General features: G+C 41.4%; 3 protein-coding genes across 6 annotated transcripts; 1 reads left to right on the forward strand and 2 right to left on the reverse strand.

Moving 5' to 3' along the window:
• The first annotated feature begins 633 nt into the window (after positions 1-633).
• ndufa13 (NADH:ubiquinone oxidoreductase subunit A13) lies at positions 634-4,024 on the forward strand. Its single transcript, XM_047590722.1, has 5 exons — positions 634-793; positions 3,043-3,121; positions 3,208-3,279; positions 3,391-3,460; positions 3,790-4,024. Exons 1-5 carry the CDS (start codon positions 700-702, stop codon positions 3,907-3,909), a joined length of 435 nt encoding a protein of 144 aa, XP_047446678.1. The 5' UTR covers positions 634-699; the 3' UTR covers positions 3,910-4,024.
• Positions 4,025-4,624: 600 nt separating this feature from the next.
• cirbpa (cold inducible RNA binding protein a) lies at positions 4,625-9,522 on the reverse strand. Of its 4 annotated transcripts, XR_007113188.1 has the most exons (8): positions 9,369-9,522; positions 8,523-8,627; positions 8,292-8,398; positions 8,020-8,161; positions 7,802-7,934; positions 7,651-7,709; positions 5,022-5,117; positions 4,625-4,936 (listed from the first exon to the last, which is right to left on the reverse strand). XR_007113188.1 is itself a non-coding variant. In XM_047590721.1 (7 exons), the coding sequence occupies exons 2-7, from the start codon at positions 8,620-8,622 to the stop codon at positions 7,080-7,082; spliced, it is 528 nt and encodes a 175-aa protein (XP_047446677.1). In that variant the 5' UTR covers positions 8,623-8,627; positions 9,369-9,522; the 3' UTR covers positions 6,121-7,079. The 4 variants fall into 4 exon arrangements, 3 of the variants coding, with proteins under 3 accessions (XP_047446677.1, XP_047446676.1, XP_047446675.1); XM_047590721.1 differs by lacking the exons at positions 4,625-4,936; positions 5,022-5,117 and adding an exon at positions 6,121-7,093 and having other exon boundaries at positions 8,047-8,161; XM_047590720.1 differs by lacking the exons at positions 4,625-4,936; positions 5,022-5,117 and adding an exon at positions 6,121-6,408.
• Positions 9,523-12,252: 2,730 nt separating this feature from the next.
• LOC125010362 (midnolin-like) lies at positions 12,253-16,728 on the reverse strand. The gene is made up of 7 exons (XM_047588936.1): positions 16,265-16,728; positions 16,085-16,172; positions 15,924-15,986; positions 14,822-15,340; positions 14,587-14,692; positions 13,924-14,175; positions 12,253-12,868 (listed from the first exon to the last, which is right to left on the reverse strand). The coding sequence occupies exons 1-7, from the start codon at positions 16,501-16,503 to the stop codon at positions 12,702-12,704; spliced, it is 1,434 nt and encodes a 477-aa protein (XP_047444892.1). The 5' UTR covers positions 16,504-16,728; the 3' UTR covers positions 12,253-12,701.
• Positions 16,729-20,725: the final 3,997 nt, after the last annotated feature.

The raw sequence follows: 20,725 nt of genomic DNA on the forward strand, positions 1-20,725 counted from the left end.
AAAGAGGAGAAAGCGTAAATAAAACATAGGCATAACTTTACAAAAAGGACTAAAGATTTTTAAAAAGCAAATCAATCGTAGAGGCAGACTGAGATACATGTTGTCTGTTGGTGGTGTTTGTGTTAGCTGGTGAGATCCCGTATCATTATCTCTTGGCAGTTATACATACAACTACATATAACTGCCAGGAGATGAACAGCTGTGCCCTTATAAACTGAGATATGAAAACTATTCTAGAGCTCAGACGCTGTAGTGGCAACTGCACATAAAAACATTCGTGAGATAATGTAGCGCGCAGTGTCAGAGGGAAATATAGTTTTTTGACAGATATAGCTTACATACATACAGCTCATTACACTCACACATTCAAAATGACACTACATGAAAATTTACCTTTGCTGCTGTATGTCATTGGATTTTGGATGTAGGGCTTTTCCTTGTTATGGAGTATTTTGGGTTAACAAAATATAACTCAGTGCGTTGAAGCAATTTTTACACAGGAAGCATTATTGTTGTCTGGATATTAGCCATTTAAAATGCTAGTTATAGTATGACTTTATGTAAATGCTAAATTATTTAGACGGCATTCTTCAGTCCGGACATGTGGGGGCGCCAGAGCGCAGCTACCGTTTTTCACCGTGCGAGAAGAAGAGTCGCTTCAGTGACGTCAGCAGCGTGTTTTGGGAAGGCAGGAGGAAGATGGCGGGGTCCAAGGTGAAGCAGGACATGCCTCCTCAGGGAGGCTATGCCGCGTTTGATTACAAGAGAAACCTGCCAAAACGAGGATTTTCGGGTACATGCACGCCATACTTACAAAGCTAACCACACGTAGCCTTACACCAGTTCCTAAAAATGGAGGTTTTTATAACACGCCCTACTGACTGACCCGCTTCTAATGCTGCTAATCGGTGAACGTCAAGGAAACAGGGACAAGCTAAACTTAAAATGCTGATGTTGTGAGAGACTTGGGCATGTGTTTGTGTCATTTAGAGGAACAATGCGTGCTTCTTTTAACAGTACATGTCAAATAATTTATATTTATTTCAGTGGCTTTTGTGCGAATTGTTATTGACAGGAACGAGAGCTAGTTGCTAACTAGCTAACGCGCACACAGGCTAACTGCAGGTTTGGGCAGAGTTCATGTAATTCGGCTTGTTTTAATAATTCATAAAGTTTCATTTAGAAGTCATGAAATCAGGTAATTACACTTATTTGTCTAAAATGTGAGTTAAGCACTGGAGGGTTTACCAGATTACTATAAGCAGCATTTCTTGCTATCATAGCTATAATATCATGAATTTATACCTCATTATGAAGACAGAGTTATTTACCGTTCCTACTACCATCAAAATACACAACATGTTGACATGATCAAGACGGTTTCCATGTAAGTGGTGAAATGTTTTCTGGTAAGACAGTGTATTAGTCATTAAATACAGATAATGATTCATATATTGTGTTAAACTACAAAAAGTTGCACCAATTCCACGGTAGTTAATATTATCATGCTCCCTTAAGTTTACTATAATCAGGGCAGATTCTTGTATTTGTTTTAATTATTTAAGTTTGTATTATTAAACACAGCCTAACAAATGCATGTGTGGAGCATCAAAATCCAATTATTTTAATTCCAGGTGAACAATTTTTCTCGCCAACCTTCCACAGTCTTTAACTCTTGTTTTGAAGCGATTGATTTGAGGATTGCACCACTTGTGTTCCATATATTTTATTATAAACCCCCAAAAATTAGTAGAATCGTCATATCCTGTTTGAAATCATATGTCTGATATGTCACCGACTATCTGCTGGTTTTTGTTGTGCAGGTGACGTTCTGTAAAACTCATCTGACTGAACAGACAGCATTCAGATTTGAAATGTTTGCAGTAGAGTTTCCCGATTAGTTTCCAGATTAGTCCCAGCATCTGGGCCAATTAATGCATTTCTGAAATGATCGGATCGGTATCGGGTTTCAGCTAAGTCTGGTCTTTGTAGTTGCTGATTTTAGCTCTGACATGAACCAAAACCACATCCATGTAGCGTCAAAGCACTGTCTTCCTCTTTGATGGCTAGCGTCAAAGCTGCCAAAAGTCAGAAATGAAAATGAAGTCAGTCAGACATAGATTTGTAAATTATGCAAGGTGGATTGTGTAGAGTAGGAGATTGTCATTCAGTACTTCCAACTTGATTCGCCACCAGTTTCTGGAGTGAAGGTCGGTATCAGATGGGAGGCAAAAAAATAAAAAATCATACCATCCCTAGTAAACTGTTGGCTAAATGTGAAATGTTATGAGTCCAATGTGACTGTTACTGTTTTTACTCAGTACCTGACATCGTGTAGTAACACTACAACTGGCCCAGCCAGTTCTTGAACCTTAAATAAACTAAAGCGCTATTAGCACAGCATTAGTTTTACCTGCGGACGTCCTGTGATTCAGATATTACCCCCTACATCTGGGTTTCAAGTGGCACATTCATCACAACAAACTGAAACAAACTCAAATTCACGCCCCATTGTTGTGGCTCTGCTACTTTCCGTCTCACGCCACTGCAAGTCAGTCAGTTTTAATTACTAAAAAAATATATTTTTTAATACTGTTTATTCTGGGGAAGAGATTACCAACCACCAATCCAGAAGGCTTTTATAAAAAGGCCATTGACATGAAGAGTTTTAAGTTTCACCACTCATCCGAGGAGCTTCTTCAGTTCTAAGAGACTAGTGGGAAGTTGAGGTTAAAAAGGACACTGTGTGGGTAAAACCCATCAGAAACTTGTTTGACTTGTTTCTGTAAGAAACAAGGAACTGTTGCCAGTTCCTTGTTATTAACAGCTTGCCTTTTGTATTAAATAATCTGACTTGTAGTTGCTTAATTACCATTTGTAATTGTTTAACATGTGCCAACCTTTGTGAAATACATTTATACAGCAATTATTTATCTTAAAAATAGTACTAAATACTAAAGAATCGTCAAGTAATTCAGAAATGTACATTGTGTGGAGTACACTACGCCATCTTAATGCTATGATGAATTGTTTAATCAACAGGATACACTTTGTTCGGCATTGGCATCGGCATCATGATGTTTGGCTACTGGAGGCTGTTTAGTTGGAACAGAGAGAGGAGGTGAGAAACTTCATGGAAGTCGAGCTGCGTGTAACGTTCACAGTCGAAGCTAAAACTGCCGCTGGTGTTGTGTTTGTGTGTCGCAGGCGCCTGCTGTTTGAGGAGATGGAAGCCAGGATAGCTCTGATGCCTCTGCTACAGGCAGAGCAGGACCGAAGGTGACAATACGAATAAAGAATATCCCACACATTTTTTTTTTTTTTTTTAATGAAGTTTTTTAGAGCCTTGATTTATATGTAACAGTCCTTTTTTTATTATATTAATCCCAGGACCTTACGGATGCTGAGGGAGAACCTGGAGGAGGAAGCCATCGTCATGAAGGATGTTCCCGGGTGGAAGGTAAATAAATCCAAATCGACCTTTTTGTTTGTTTTTAAACAGTTTTCTGGTAACATAACTATTTAAGGTATTCTAATGTCTCATCCAAATATTAATTAATATTTTAAAATATGATTCAGCTTCAAGTAAAAATTAGACAAAAATATTTCAAAACTTTCTTCATTGAAGGTTTGTTCAAACTAGTGTTTATTTTCAAATTATGTTTTATTTATTGTGGCTATTATTATAACATGTTCCATACCCAGAAGCTACTTGAAAGTTTTAGATGGACATAATACTGAACATGTTGTGCTTCAGAGCATCTTGACACTGTAACGCTCCCTCTGCAGGTCGGTGAGACCGTCTTCCACACCGACCGCTGGGTCACCCCTCTGACAGAAGAGCTGTTCAACCTCAAGCCCCGCGAGGAGCTTCTGCACCAGCGCTTCGGCTTCTTGTGGTACGTGTAGTCACCACGGCAACCTACCGGGTCCTGAGCCCCGGCGCCGTCTCCCACATCCAGGACCGCCGCTCCGTTCAGCTTGTAAATGTTCCAATATTAAAGTATCTTTTTTCTGTACCTCATCTCAGATCAATGAGTCATTATTTCAGGAAGGATTTATTTACGTTGTTACGCGGCATCAACATTTTATTCATCTCTTCTGCGTTTCAGAGGTTACTGGAATACGTCCCTTGTTCACCTCAACCAGGACCAATTATTTTATGTTGCAAGAATATTTAATTATAGAAAAACAGAAGCTGCAATGAAGTGTTTACATTGTTCAAATTTTAAATATGTACTTAACTGAAGACAAACAATTTTGTATCTTCACAACCACTTACATGTCGTGTCATACTGGTAAACATAACAGTGCTAATTCACATCCGGCTCATCAGTGTATTCGACCGTTTAGATATTAACTTTTAAAGCCTGTTCACACCCACATTTATGTGAATAACCATAAAACATGTAGTTAGAAGCTCAGTAAATTACCAGGTATAAGGAAGTTTTCAGCACGATAAGAACCTGAAGTGGAAGGTCTCATTTTACTGGCCAGCATTTACAAATGTTAAACTGCAACCTACTGTACTTCTCAATGCTATTTGAAAGTTTATCAGTTCAATCATGTGACTTTGAATATTAACAGCTTGTGAATATGGAGAAGAAAAAAACAAAATTCAAGAAACTTTTTCCACAATTTATTTTCAAAATTCAAAAAAAAAAAAGTCATTACTACATAACATTACATAAACATGGTAAGTCATCCCTGAAGTCAATCACGTTTCTTCATATAGACTCTGTGATACGAGTGTTAGATTGGCTCACTCCACATTTAGAAGTTAATCGACAACATCTTAAGGGTTTTGCAGATTTGTCATTAGTCAACTGGACTTCAACCGCCGCAGTTAATATTTGAATAACTTTCATAAAGGGCCTTCAACTTTTAGCTGGCAGGTTCCTTCATGTAGACACGGCTTTACTGCTGCAGGAAAGACCTGAAACAGAAAACCACCAGTCAGCCAGAGAGCGACACAAAAACCATGAGGTACACGGCTTCAGTTCAGCGCCACGAAGATTTACCTGATGCAGTGCCTGCGCTGGTCGACGCCACCTGAAGCCGACCACTTCAGCTCCGAGGAGATCCAGTGAAGCCTCACTCTGTCATGTCAGTTCACTCTAAAAAAAGAAGAGAAGGATTGAGCTCGGCAACTCATGTTTGTCTCAACACACAGTCAACAGCATGCAACAGTATTAATGAGTCCAAAACTCACCACTTAAGGGTACAAAGAAAAAAAATTAAATGCAGTCTAGACATCCTACACATCAATTGGAAGTGCTGTGGGTCATTACTGGAGCAAATTTGAGGACTACTGGAGTGAACAGAAGTGGACTGAGCACAACACTATCCGTGACTTAAGAGAGCAATGCTTTCTGGTGGACTCGGGGTGATCACTACAATCCAGGAGCTTCATAGAAACTTTCCCCCCAAATGGACTTTTAAAGAATCAGGGAAGAGGCCATGGCATGTCTGTAGGCGGACTCTGAAGAGGACTAAACACAGCGACTAACTTCAAGGTATTCATGGAAACAATGAGAACTGAGTTTGAAGGATGTGAGCAAAGCAAAAGGAGATTTTTACCTCACGTGCACTGGCCTACTTTCTCCACATTTGACCTAGGCAAGAGAGCAGCTTTCATCTCTGATGAGCACTTGTTGGTAGGCGCAACACTTCACTCTCCAAGGACTTGTAGGATTTTGAAGTAGCTGACCTCTTGAACGTAATGAAGCATTAACATGACCAGACACCAGCTGATGGGTTCCCAGCATTTCCCTGTGCCACTTTTGGGGCTTGTTCAAATCCCTCACTAGGGGTTTGATCTCAATACACTAGGCTGTCCAAATTCGCCCAATGGATGGTTTCAGTTCAAGTTTTGGCTTTGGTCTTGGGATCTCATGAGAACAGGCAGCCAGCTTGTTTTTTTTTGGACTTTTTCATTTTTTTAAAAATCGAGAGAACTTGAACTGCCAATTTACAATTGCCCTCCAGAGACATCCATGTGTAATTTCAGTGCTTTGAGCAGGTGACTTGGATCTCACGCAGCAGCGTTACATTAACATGAGCCTGTGGCTCTCAACTTAACTCCCCCATGCGTTGTTTTGAAAGGCAAAAGAATCAAGATTATTTTCCACAGTCTGTTTAATAGGCTCCATGAAGCCGAACTGACAAAGAAAAAAAACGTTGATCATACAAAGAACATAAAGTACAAAACTGTTCCCGGTTGAGATATTACTTTGGGGAAACGAAGTTACATTTTCTCGATCACTTTTAACAAGATTAGTCCATTTTACAGCACATTTAAAATGCAGATGTTGAGCAGAGCACAGAAGATACCTTGGACAGACTGTAGCATGCTGCAATTTGCAACTTCATGAACAGCCGGCCACTTCGGATGTGTAGTTCACCAGTCTGAAAGGAATTCACTCTTTTGGGAAATTGAACACACAGGAGCCTCAGCTAAACTAAGGTTTTTTTCTCTTTAATAGTAAAAGTATTTAGCATAAAATCCCCCAAAAAAGTCTGTTTAAGAGCAAAATGATCTTTCCTCACTCAGTTTAAATCTGGCAGGAGGTAGGACAGTCACAAAGACTGAGAGGGGAAATAAGAAAACAAAAAAAACACAAACAAGCCCCATCAGATATTTCTTTATATAAAAAAACTAAACTAAATAAGGAATCAAATCAGGAAACACTTTATAGTGCTGGACAAAAAGTCTACAGCGGTGGTAGTGGCTGTTCAACGAAAAGCCATGTGGAGAGCCATTGCTTGATCCCCAATTTGGGACTTCACAGTACTGATTAGATTACACGGATGCCTTTTAGTTAAACGATCTTTTTGAGGAATAAAGAATCTTGAGGAATAAAGATGCCCAATTAAGCAAGGTGAGATTCTTGAACTGTTATTTGTAACATGGTTTGATAAGGAATGGCCAAAACTCATGGCTACATTGTTTTTAAGATGCTGAGCTACTACAACAGAACTACAAAACTAAGGTCAGCAATAACACGTGGACATTTTTCTTGAGGAGCGCATCTTTGAAATACAGCCAGCCAAGTGATGATCTTGAATCAGGGAGATGTTTACTCGTGTGTAGCTGAGGATAAGAAGTGGGCACACAGGTAAAGACACTGCAAGTTCCAACACTGGAGTTTCACAACATCCCCTCAACCCACCAGACAGTCTAATACCCTCCCTTGGTTCTTGCATTAGGGACTCCATCAGCTGACATATGAGCAACATTAGAACAGGTGACATTCTGCATTTTCTTATGAGGTTTAATTCGTTTGCCAGCCTCTGTCAGAACAGGGCATGGGCTAGCAAAATTTGGCAACCGTTTACAAAGAGGCATCAGCTTGGGCTCAGGTACAAAAAAAAAAAAATGACGGGGCATACTTGTTACATGGTTCATATGTTGGGGCTGTGAAACGTCCTAAATTTTAGGTTTGAGGATGCCTAGTGTGATGGGTGAGTTTATAAGTCTAGTATGATGACGATACAAGTGGGATGCAACACTGAGTATTTCCATTTTAACGCTACAGCACCATTTCTTGTGTCTTGATTACACTTGGTGTCATTTGAGATTCAAAGAAACAAAAACAGCCCCAACATAAACCTAGACACACTGTGCAAATGCATATCATTCATGCTTACCATAGCTGTCATATCCATCACGGTAGGATCCAGAGCGGTCACCATATCCACCCTGACCCCTGTAATTGGACAAACAATATTAGTCAAGTGCTTGACCTTTCCTTATTATTCTGCCTTCCGGGTCACAGACGTGAAACCACGTTGTGCTTACCTGTTTTCTCTGTAACCGCCTGAGGAATATCCTCCACTCCTGTATCCGCCACCACCAAAGCTCCTGTCTCCGCCTCCGAAGCTCCTGTCGCCGTAGCTCCTGTCACCATAACTCCTGTCGCCGTTGTATCCACCTGGAAGCGCAATACAAGTTCACTGGCAATGTGAAGAAGCAACTGTAAACACACGCAAGCATGTTTACAGGTTGGCAACTCTCACCTCTCGAGTAACCACCACCACGCCCACCTCTGCCTCTAGATCCGCTGTATCTTCCTCCGCGAGGTGCTCCTGAGCTGAATCCTCCTCTGGAACGTCCTCCCTTCCCTGCTTCATCCACGCGAATAGCCCGGCCATCCAGAGTCTGCACCGCAAAGGAAGCAAAATTGTTAATATTTGTAAAAAATTATTAATTTTAAATGTTAAATTAAATAACTAAATATGCAATTTAATTATCTTGTTAAAAGGAATAAACGTGATTCAGTATTCTTTACCTTTCCGTTCATGGCGTCCAGTGCGTCCTTGGCGTCTTCTGCATTGTCGTATTTGACGAAGCCGAAACCACGAGACCTCCCAGTCTCTTTGTCTCTGATCACGTCCACTGTTGGAGGGAAAAAACACAATTTAACCCCTTGTATTTTCTACACGATAACACTCGAAAATACTTTAAATGGTGCAATCAGTAGCGTGCAGAAGTGGAGGGGAGGGCTTGGAGGAGGATTTACCTTTTTCGATGGTTCCGTATTTTCCGAAGGCCGCAGCCAGAGAGTCCTCGTTGGTCTCGTAGCTCAGACCGCCAATGAACAGTTTTCCTTCGTCCGACATTTTAGCTAGCGGGAAAAATAATAAGATAAATAATCCAGAAATGAGTACAAGCACACGGACGTAAAATGACCTACATAAGGTGAAATAAACCACGCACAACACGTCGTAACACATGCTGCGCGAAAGTAGGTCACCGGATCAGTTGAACGAAAATATCCCGATAACCTTGCAATAATGTTGAAGAAAATTAACTTAAATGTTCCTCGCAATGTTAAATGTTACCCTGGGCATGTATTGGTGCAGTATTGTGTGATTTGTGGTCGGTGACGGTGTTCGGCGGAGAAGGCCTCAGGCCCGCAAACGTGGTATCGCTTCATTAGCGGATTAGCTTTTTTCTTCCGGCGCCATTTTGTAGCAGCGAGCTCGTGCTCCTCACTTTTGTTGTTTCATTCGCCGACTCTTCGCGGTTTCCGCGAAACGCTGCTACACGGCCCGTTTTTTTTTTCATTACATAATGGCTCCTTACTCCACATTTAAATTAGGTCAATAAACAACTTTAGCTTAATTTGCCCACAAAAAACCATAAAACATTTTTATCAGAGTCTCGGGCTGCTTAAAATTAGTTAAATATCGATATCACATTTATCAGGATGTCGTTGGAAGAGCGCGATTTTTCATTAAATACATTAAATATAAAATATTAGACGGATAAAGCATTTTTCTTAATCTTGCAATTGGATGCACACATCTTAGACATGATAAAACGCGAATAAAAGTGTAACAATGAAACATAAAATGGGGATTACCTTTATCCTCGGAGATACCAAATGGCTGATGCGCGGAGACTCGGGTCGAATGAGAGAGAGGAGACGGAGAGCTCTGCTTTTCACCCGCTTCTTCTTCTACTGCTGCCTCAGGAAGTTACACGGACAGAACACACCGCCACCTACCGCCGAGGACCGCAACTGCATGGTCTGTTTTGGAGGGAAATGGGCTTGTTTTATGTTTTAGGCTTTAGGATATTCATAGAAACCTAACGATTGTTATTTCATTTAACAAAATATTCATAATATTAATCAATTACGCCCACTCCTTCAACCCACATACGTTCCCTCAAAACCATTGTGAATGTGAAAAGAGGATCCAAGATGTTTCCTGTTTTAAACATCCACCTATGTAAAAATTTTATAACTCATTTCTCATTTCACTTGTTTCATTTTTCTCTTGCTGAAGCAGGAATGGTAACCAGCACACACTGGAGGCTTAGCATCGAACAGACACATGTTAGATACCTCTTCATAAGAAATAAAGTGAAGTAAAGAATCTAACCAAAGAGTTTTGAGGTTGCCTTAAGTTCTGAATGAGGGCGTATTGATAATGTCTAAGTGAGGGTACAAATTGTCCTTTAATTAAAATAATAATCTTGATTTCTATGACATCAGGACTGGCTGGAGACACAAACCTGTGGATGGAGGGGGAGGTTATATCAGGGTTTTGTTGAAATCCCTTTGTCTCAGACCATGTGGTCGGGGGAAAGTCAGTGAGGACTGATCTGTTCAAATCCTTTGTTTTAGACCGTGTGGTTACACCAGTAAGTAGTTCATATAGATTCTGTCTATTTGCACCTATGTTTCTTTATATAGTTACAGCTACACTTCTGTGGAGGCAGTTAAATGTGAGCCGGCTCATGTGCCTCCAATGTTTACCCTGTTTGTGGCCTACGTATATATTCTTTGTAGAGATAAACGGAATAAAATGGTGGGCTTTTGGACTCTTGTGTTCAAATGTGTACACCATTCAGAAGTTCTGAATGAAAAAAGTGGGGATAATTACAATATCCGCACCAAAATGCGCACTGCGTGCTGAAAAGATGGCCGCTCATTAGATAACAGTGAAAAAACAATAGCTTTGAAGCGGTTTTAGTCCCTCATTCACCAAATTTCCAGCCACGCCTCCTATTTTAGGATGAAAAGGACAACTATAACCTGTGGTTTTGCATTGTTCACTGTCTTCCAAACTGATCAAACGCCCGCTGTGTTTATTTTGAAAGCTTCAAGTTTGTCAGTCAATATAGTGATCAAATGCGTGGATCCTGAGGTTTGGCCAATTTCCTTTTTGGCCGTGTGGTAGATGTAGCTGAGTGTGTGTACATACGCTTGTGAGCAATGAAGCGTTTCTGAGTACCGTGTGGGAGGTAAGGCAAGGGGAAGGAGCATCTGTGTAGGAGGCCCAAAGCCCAACCATGTTCCTTTAACACTGTTACACACAGTGAAAAGAACAGATCATCATTTTACAGAATATGAATCTTTGCTTTCCTGCTGAAAATTCAAGAAAACTAACGACGCTTGTATCTGTATGGTGAATACGAAGGTACATTTTTGCTCAGTGTACCCTCTCAAAAGGGAAACAGATGCCAAGAGAAATGTATAAAATACATTTATCATGTCTCAATCACATTACATTGTCATCTCCAGCATTGGATCTGCAGCTCAGGCGTTCTTTGGGATTCGGCTACGAGAAGCCAAAATCCTTCAGCTGTGTTTGCTGTTAGATATCAGGCGTTCTGGCAGACTGCTGCTGCAGCTGCTCACAACAACTGCACACTTGATCATCCCAATCAGCAGAGCGCCGCTTAAAATAGCATCATGGTGCAGCTGTAAGATTCATCTTAATAGTTCGATAGCCGATGATAAAAGAGGAGCAGGCCTCCACATGTTTGTTTGCATCCACTGGGGAATGGGACAAAAATACTGTTAGTGAAGAGAGACGTTGTTTTTTATGTTTCATTCACCCAGTCACTATGATGCTATGGTATCTTTATAGTTTCCAGTTGAACGTGTCCTTTTGTGATTGAAACAGGATTTGTGATCTGTACCCTACAAAGTTTAGCAAGGTACAGATTATCCAGCAAGTCACCTGAGTGTAAAATGTGTAAAATCAACAAAAGAAAACGCACTTAAAGAGGTTTGAACTTTCCCTACGTTCTGAACGAAGGGGTCTTATTTTTAAGTGAGGCTACACCGGCTGGTGGACGCTTCAGAATTTCAGAACAAAGTGCTGATTTGATTTGATTATCTGACTCTGAAAACACAGGCACATTCATTGGTCTTAGAAAAAAAAAACACGAAACGTTCAGCTGCTGTCTTGAAGGAAGCGTAAGTTGCTTAGGTTGGCTGCACATCACTGCTCTTCAAACTGCTTCCTGGGTTTAGAAATTTTGTAATGGGGAACCGTTTGTCAATGTTAGGAATTTAAACAAAAACACAAGTAACAGAATGTTGCGAAGGTTGAACTGAAAACCTCTGTGTTAGTTTAGACATGTTTCATTGAACTAAGACGGTATCACCCAAACTCTAAAATCCAAACTTAATTGAAAAAAGACAAAGAATAAACAACTAAAATGTGAAATAAAAATTGAAAGCAACAAACCATTCATTTAAAATCTAAACAGGATGTTGTGCTGGTTCAGGCAGAGCTGGAAAACTTCTGAACAGGCATAAATGAACTAAACAATGCAGCCTTTAGAGGCCGAGTATGTGTCCTTGTTCGTTGTGTTAATTTTCAGGCAGGATTTTTTTTGTGGCTTTGTCCATAAAAGTCAGGACATGAATGAAGCTGTACAGACGATAGCTACGTATGACTAAAATCCGTCACTTCAACAGAGAAAGGCAACATTACTTATTCCATATGTAAAGTTTTTCCCCTTTATTCTTTGCAAACGTTTCCTTTGTTGGGTTTATGTTTTAATCGTTGCATAATTAAAATATTTTGGACGAAAAAACACACAAAAAACACAGTTTACATTCAAGGAATATAAGGCATTGGAATACACAAAGAAACAGACACAAAGAGTTCTTTGACGAAACACAGACATCTAACATGAACATATACAGTAGATGTTTTTGTGACATTATGCTACACACTGAATGGAGGCGTCCCTGAAGGACAGGTTCAGGTTACATATCATGCTCAGTACAGAGACAGATACAGGAATCAGACTACACGGATCTTTTACGCTTTCATGAAATGCCCACAGTGTTGAAAATACCAACAAAGCGCTCCACAGGTGTTTCACCTGCAGCGGAAGTTCAGAGGTCAGCTCTGTTGTCTGTCACAGTGAGAGGATCTTTTCCATTCAGCTAGGGCCGGTGGTGGCGATGCTGGTACGGGTGGGAGGTTTGTGGGGAGTTTGTGCGAGTCCGCCTGCGAAGACGCCTCTGATGCAACAAAAACTGGAGGCGCTCCAGCTTATTTTGAAGAGTCTGATTTTCCTCAGTGGACGTATGTGGCTGGTGACCGTCGTCACCTGTGAGAGAGAAAAGAACAAACACGATAGATGCGATGCTATCAAGTGCTCTGCCATGAATTATTACGTTCACCACCACTGAATCTCTTGGAAGAGGAAAAGAAGGCTCTTCAAACTACTTTCAGTCTACTTAATCAGGCCAAAAGATGGTAAGTGTGTACGCAAAGGAAATGAAGTTCAAAAAGCAGTCCAAAAAAACAAAAAACAAAGGACTTTCTTAAAGATGTTAAGGCTAGATGTCCTAGTTTCTTCAGGTTTTAAATGACATTTTTGTTTTTATGAGGACCATCTGTGGGTGGTACCCACCTAAAACTAACATGACTTGTGTCTGTATGGACCTGATACTCATCTGCAACGGCAGGAAGAAAACAAGATCAAAACAGATTCCTACGATAGTGTTAATGTGTCTGGCTACAGACCGTAGTCATGTGAGTTTCAGGTGGGAGCCAACAACAGATGATACTAATAAAAAAACTAAACTCTCCAACGGTCATTTGGCACTGAAGAAGTCACTTGGATCAGCGGTGAAATGTCTTCAAGAAAAAACAGTCCAGATGACTTTGTTTGATTTTTTTTTCTTTCTTTCTTTTCTTTTTTTCATTTTTTTAACTGGTTAAATATTCAGTTTGTAAAATGTCAAATAAAAATGTAAACGTACAGTGACTCAGTGAATTTTACACACTGCAATTGCAGACAGGATAAATAGCCCCGAGGTAAAAAAAGACAAAATAAAACAGAAAAAAATCAACAGAAATACGGATGCCTTCTTGGTCCAAATATGACTGAAAATAGAAATACGCACAATGAAAAGGAAGCTAATAAAAACATAGTAAAAAGAAAGAAACTGAGGAATTAAAGGTGAAATTTGGACTGTAGGCCAATGCATAAAATTCCTGATAGATTTTAAATAGTGATGAGCGACTACACATGGCCTTAGCATAGCCGAGAAAGGTTGGTGACTCATTCAAACCTCAACATTCATGTGAGCAGCTGTGGCGGAGGTGCCAGTATGACACGTGCACTGCTTTGTGTTTTGACTGTTTGCTTGAGCTCACCTGGAGCTTTACTGAGCTGCTCTGTCCTCTGGATTACCGGCGGTCGTCTCCTGACTTTGCAGGACTCCTGCGCCGTGAGCAGCGTGTTGACCGGGAGGACGTCTGAAGCAGAACAATGAGGTAGAGGAGGAGCCGCTGGAGCCCTCTGGTGGTGGCAGGCGGCGCTGAGGAGGTCGTTGAGGATCTGCAGGATGATGGCGATGCCACGTCGAGGATGAGTGATGCCGCTCTGACTGCAAGGGGCCAGTGTCCCTGAGAGGAAGACCGCAGGACAAAGCGAACGACATGAATGTTAGGTAAGAGCCATTATTTCCCTGGTTCCAGGTTTTACATTTACAATTAGTTGCTTTTCATTGTCGTATTGTACGTAGAATATATCATATATTTTTTGAATAATAATAATTAGACTATTATAAATTGTAATGGATTTTAAATATATTTATTTATTTATTTGCAATTTTGTCACATAAAAAACTATTGATCAAGTAGAAGAATTAGGACTTAATGAAAATAATTATAGCTGCAGCACTAGACAACCTATCTGATCTGCTCATAAGTAAACCTCAATAGTTAAAGCTGTAGTTGTCTGGCTTACATCTGCAGCATCTATGAATTTATCTCAGTCAGACTGATGTAAAGTCGTCTTCACAGCTGAAAACATACCAGAAAACGTCCCAGAGAAGACCCCCGGAGAGTGACTGACTAAACTCTCTATGACTGCTCCTGGCGGCTTTCGCACCTCTGCAGTGGATGAAGGATTAATATTGCTCTGTAAGAAAAAAAATCATATAAAGATATATATATTACACATAGAGATGAAACTGGCTATTAACTGGCTAGTAAGCTTTGTTGAAACCACGATTAGTTGTTGTGCTTTGCTTCTGCTTGTGTGTCTCACCTCTGTGAAGGTTGATGCTGGTGTTGGGCTTGGGGGTCCTGAGGTGGAGCCGGTGGGACCAGACGAACAGACCGGTGTGGCTGCTTCTAAAGGAGAGCTGGGAGGTGGACAACCAGATGGCAAAGAAGGTGCTGAAAGAGGAGATGCCGAGTGGGAATGAGGCAGAGATGAGGGATGGTGACAGTTCACTGGGGGACCAGCCGATGAGTGGGAAATGTGAGCTGCGGAGTTAAAGGGAGTCCTGGGTTTCTGAGAGCTGCACTGGACTGAAGGTGTAGACTCCGGGGCCTGCGAGGAGGTCTGCGAGATGCTGTTGGACTGTCGTGCTGAGGCAGAGGCAGAGGCAGCGTGGCTCAGCAGCCCAGTCTGACGCCCGCCGCAGCTCGGAGCCCTCGAGTCCCTTTCCTGCTGCAGCTCCTTCACATCCTGAGCAGACAGCTGGAGCTGCACATACATCATCTGGGCACCGTTTCCAAGGTTAATAGTCAGAGGCGAACGCCCCGACAGGAAGTCATTGATCTGTGTGACAGATAGGAAACAACCACAACAGAATTCATTTTAACGGTCCAATAGATTTCAGCCTTGGCAGACTTGGCGACACCCACAGGTAAGTGAGGAAGAGCTGATGTGGGTGTTGACAGCACAGTCAAAGGAAAAAAGAGATGCTGCGCCGATAAAGACAAAGAGTAATGGATGTACTGGACTAGGTGAAGTGCTTACCTCCTTCATGAATGACATAATGTTGTTTGCATGTGTATACATGTCTACCCTGAGGACAATAAAACTAGAATGTGTGGGCCTCTCTTTCCCCATAGCAGCTGATTAATCATTGTTTGAACAAACCATGCATTTCCACATTTGGACATTTTCAGTTTTTCTTACAAACCGAAGCGTTTTTTTCACAGTTCACAGAGAAAATAATCGGAAACTATTTTCTGATCAAGTCTTAGCTCAGTGTGTATAGTACACCCTACTGCAAACACACAGCGGCAGAGTTTGAATTATTCAAGGAGAAGATATTTTCCTCACCCCAACCCTATATCCAATAAGACTGTAATTGTGTACAGCATAGACTTAGACAGATATTAAATAAGACTCTTACCTGGACTTCTGTTAAACTTTCCAACACGTCCATTGCAGTCCTCTCAGCTCTGGTGGTTGAACACTGTGAGGGAAAAAAAAAGAACAAAACTGTTCTCTCCAGGTGTGATTGCCCATGTGTTACAATGCCGGTACCTCCAGGGTGTTTAATAGTTTACTTACTACTAAACCAGCTTCAATGGCTGGGACCAGGGTCAGCTTGCTGCCATCTGTTACACCCAGGTCCAACAGTTTCCCTGCAGTCAGGTGCCTAATTTATATCCCAAAAGGAGAAGGTCAGTTCGATAACATGTATACTTTATATAGATCACACTGAAGTGGTTGCAGTGTAACATAACTCACCTGTGTTTATGCAGGAGGACGATCCTGTGTTTTTGCAGTCCAAGTTTTTGTGAGATGCGCGTCCTCAGACCCTCCAAAGTCTCTCCGCGGGGGACAGTGAGCTCCACGGGGCTGCCGGTGGTGGAGGTGATGAACAAACGCATGGAGGGCTGCCCGGTGGGGACCCCAGCCCCACAGCCTGCGGACTGGGAAGGGGCGAACAAGCTACAGAGACCCCGCTGCTGCTGCCGCTGCTCCATTCAGACACGCCGACAGGAAAATGCCCGGGTTAAAATCAGATTCAGATTCGCTGGAATCTAGTGCGACGAGTTTATGTTTCTATTCTATTCCTCCTCCGCGTGGAGCATCCCTAATTTTAACACAACAGTTACTGGGACGGGTCCTCTTTGTGGTCGTGACAGACGCAGCTCTACTCCTCGGAGCGTAAAACGCCACAACCCTGTGAGAGCAAGCCACGCCCACGCAATCAAGCGGCCAATCGGGGCGAGCCACCAGACCATTGAGCCCGCATTGACCAATCAGAGGGCACTTTCCCTCAAGCGGCTCCACCCTGTTCTGTGCCCCAACTCACCATTCATAAATGATGCAATCCGTGTCACAGCACAACATTTTGTACAGAATGTCATCATGTCAGAATGTTTGTCTCATTCCTCAATGAAGTGACGGGCTGTGGGAGATTATGAATGACTGCGGGGAATCATCAGATTATTCAAACTTAATTAGCGATAAATCACAAATGTTTCAGCCCCAACACAGATATAACTCATCATCTCTAGAAACAATTGGAGGGGGGGAAAACACACTTGTGTTAAGATTTGACGATTATGAAGTCACAGGCGCAGTTTGTGTGACTAATGGTGTTGAAAATTGATCTTAACAAATGTAAAAGAAGAGTGCTGCATGATGAGCACAAATGTTTGTGGTGGATTCAATGCAGAAATGACAAACACAGGGTTTTGATATCATGAAAATCCCGAGAACTACAACTTCAGATGAATTTTTGGTACATAGTATGTGGCCTTTATTTAGTACTGAAGTGAAACATGTAACCTTGTGAGCTAATCAGTTAACCACTGCAAAACTACTCCCTAAAGCTCCTAAAGCTCAAAATTGTATTTTTTTGCTATACAAATAAAATGTATTAGACATGTGCATAGCTAGAAATCACCCTAAAGCAACAATAACAGGAAACACTGAAGCTATATGATGCATAATCCAAAGTCAAATGCATCTAATATAGGCCTAAATAGCCCACAATGAGAGAGTTTCAAGGTCACATAGAGCCTGTCTCTGTATGCATCTACCGGTCAGCCAGTGGGAAGGGATGCTCGGTGAAAGCTCCTGCTCTTTGCATTCCGCAGTCCTTCACAAACCCTCTTCTGCTTAGTATTCACGTCCACCTTTGGACCACAGCAGGATCTCTTGGGCTGCTCCTGTCACGTGACACGCAGTGGAGAGGACCTGCTCGGAGTAAGGATGACGTAGAGAGCAGGGGAGGGCAGAGAGATGCGGCTAATATATGTCTCCACGGCGTGGCTAAAAATAGCTGCAACCACAACACCCCCGCTTTATAGACTGCGTCACTGCCCCTCACGTCACACCGTCACACACTGAACGCGGACGACGTTAGTCCAATTTTCTGAAAACTATCATTCTCTGCAGTATGTGAGGGGCTCCTTTAACTGCTCTGCTTTCCACGCTTCAGTGATTACTGACATGCTCCACAGATAAATTCAGCAGAAATGTGGGAGATGTCCTTGAAAATGCTGTCACAGAGACGCGCAGCAAATCAGGACACAAGTTTTAAGCATATTAAGCTTTCTTGCATTTCACTGGAATCAAAAGTCATCCCCTTTTTTTTCTTTTTAACTGGCATGATAAGTGGGACATTTTGCCGGGAATCCTGCTCTCCCCCTAGCCTCTCCAACCTCCCTCACTTCTCCCACTCCAGGCGAGTGGGACTGGAGAGGCTGCTGCTTTACATTCCTCAGGCTTCTCGGAGAACAATTCCACAGGATGTCCTGCTCCTCAGAGCACACAGAGACGCAGCTCTGACGTCAAACATCCAGCTACACACACACACTCCCTCCTTCACATTCTTCCCACCCCTCGACGGCCTCTCCTTGGCATCATTTCCCAGATGTTTCAGTCTTCTGGTATGTTGCACCTTAGAGTTCCTGAGAGATGAAACAACTGCATGAGAGGAATTTGACCTCGGCTATTTCGACAAGAATCTCATTAATAGACTGGAAATATTAAACAAATGTCTGGATACGCTGACAAATTAAGCCACATCTCTTCATCAATACAAACTTGCTTATTTTACAATTCAAGTGATTCTCTGCAGCTTTTACGGCATTTACCAGAAGCACCAGATCTATTAATCTACGATAACATGACTAATCCCAGTTGAAAACAGTTTAAAATTGCAATTAAGACATAGTCAAAATTACAAAGAACAGAGGACACCGCCAGTCCAGAGGGTCAACAACAATGCACCTCACAGTTTTGATGAGCGCCCGAGGTGATCATCATGTCATTTGTGGATTCATTTAATGAAATGATCGAACTTTACATTTTTAGTTCTTTAAATATGCGGATGTGGTGTAATCTTATCAACTTCACGCTATCACAGTACTGTACGTACTCTGTGGACAACAAAGGCTTGATTAATGTGGAGAAATGTACAACAAAGAAGGAAGATTAAATAATACTGTTCAAATCATGGACTGAAAACGTTCAGTGCACAAGTTGCAAAGCACAGGTTGCTTGATTCAGTGTGCTCTGGGGCCAGTAGACCAAGCGTCAGGCTCAGATTTAAGGAATCAGATTTGTTGCCAGCTATGCTCATATAGAAAAGGACTTTTTGTCTTTGGTGTTTGGCGCAATAGTAACAAATATGAAACCAAAATACAAGAAACAACATGTAATATAGACGGAATATAATAATTCTGGTGTTAAACAGTAAAGAAACACACACCGATATTAGAGATGTGCAAACAGGAAAATGTTAACAAATGTCAATAGTACTGAAGAAAAAGCCTGGAACAATGTGAAGGCTGTGGGAATTCTGCCGTGGCCACGGTTTTTGAAATTCAGCCAAAGATACATGGGTGCACTTTAGCTGCCAAATGTATCCTAAGGCACTTCTGCTCGATGTCAGAGAAAAGTGAAAATTGCTCGTCTTAATTTCCACCAGCGCAGACTTGACGTTGAAGCTGCAGATGTTTAAAGAAACTGTGCCCACACAGCATCCGTTTTCTCCAAAGTGTTCCAAGTCCCCGAGAAGCGTATTTACATCTCTGCTGGCTTTTTGAGAATTTAGGTCATTGTTAATGGACTGGACATGTTAAAACATAAGAGGATATGCAAGAAGCACTTAAAGGACAGATTAAAAAAAGAAAAGAAAAGAAAAGAAAAGAAAAGAAAAGAAAAGAAAAGAAAAGAAAAGAAAAGAAAAGAAAAGAGGACACGGCTCTGAATCATCCCTTCAGTTCCAATTTAAAATGTGATCGAGAAATACCATTACAATTAAAGGTGTCTGTTAATGTGAATGAATATATTTATGTAATTTTATCTGATAATTATTTCTTCTAACTGCATTAAAATCCTTGTCATGTGATTTTAAAAAAAAATTATACCACTAAGTCGGTCACAGCCTCAGTTGGGGGGTATTTGGGGCACAAACAGAAAATGAGTTCTTCAGATGTCCTCCTGCTTTCCATTATCATAAAGGCACAGACCGGACTTTCTGTCATGTTGGTGCTGATGTGTTTTTTTTTTTCCTGTTTGTTTGTGCAACATGTCACACAGGAATGCACTCTGCAGGGGCTGAGAGTGCAAGTAGTGTTACCAGATTAGAGTGTGGGTTCAAATGCAGTGGAAAAAGCGCACGATGCAAAAAGGGAAAACATCAACAATTAGTGCATTTAACAGCTGGGTCAAACAACAAATCATCAGTCAAATCTATGCCTAGAGGTTAGGTGCATTAATCAGTTAAACCACAATCATGTTTGTTTTTCATGATAGATGTTCTTTGGGGAAAAAAAATTATCCTGGAAAAACAAATACATGATCCAGATTTGCAGAAGATTTCCCAGTGGATCCTTTAATGTGGATTCGAGTGAAAATAAATTATTCTGTATTTAGCTCGGGGTCTATATAAGTCTTGTCATGGACCTCTGAATATCTGAACTGGATCTGACTGAACGCTAAACTTCCATCTTATGTTTCACCAAAAAAAGAAAAAGCAGTGCAACACCACCACCTTGCGGCGAAACGTGAAACTATAAAAACCTTCACAGCTCCCGTCTGTCTCCTCTCGTCTTATCTCAAGCATAGTGGAATACTCAAATAGCCAAACATGTAACGATATATGAGATATCTATTTGAGCCCCATTCATTCAAATATCTATATTGTTTATAATAAAAAACGATAACAGCTGCACGACCAATCGATCC

This window comes from Mugil cephalus, chromosome 7 (genome assembly GCF_022458985.1).
Source record: "Mugil cephalus isolate CIBA_MC_2020 chromosome 7, CIBA_Mcephalus_1.1, whole genome shotgun sequence".
NCBI lineage: Eukaryota > Metazoa > Chordata > Actinopteri > Mugiliformes > Mugilidae > Mugil > Mugil cephalus.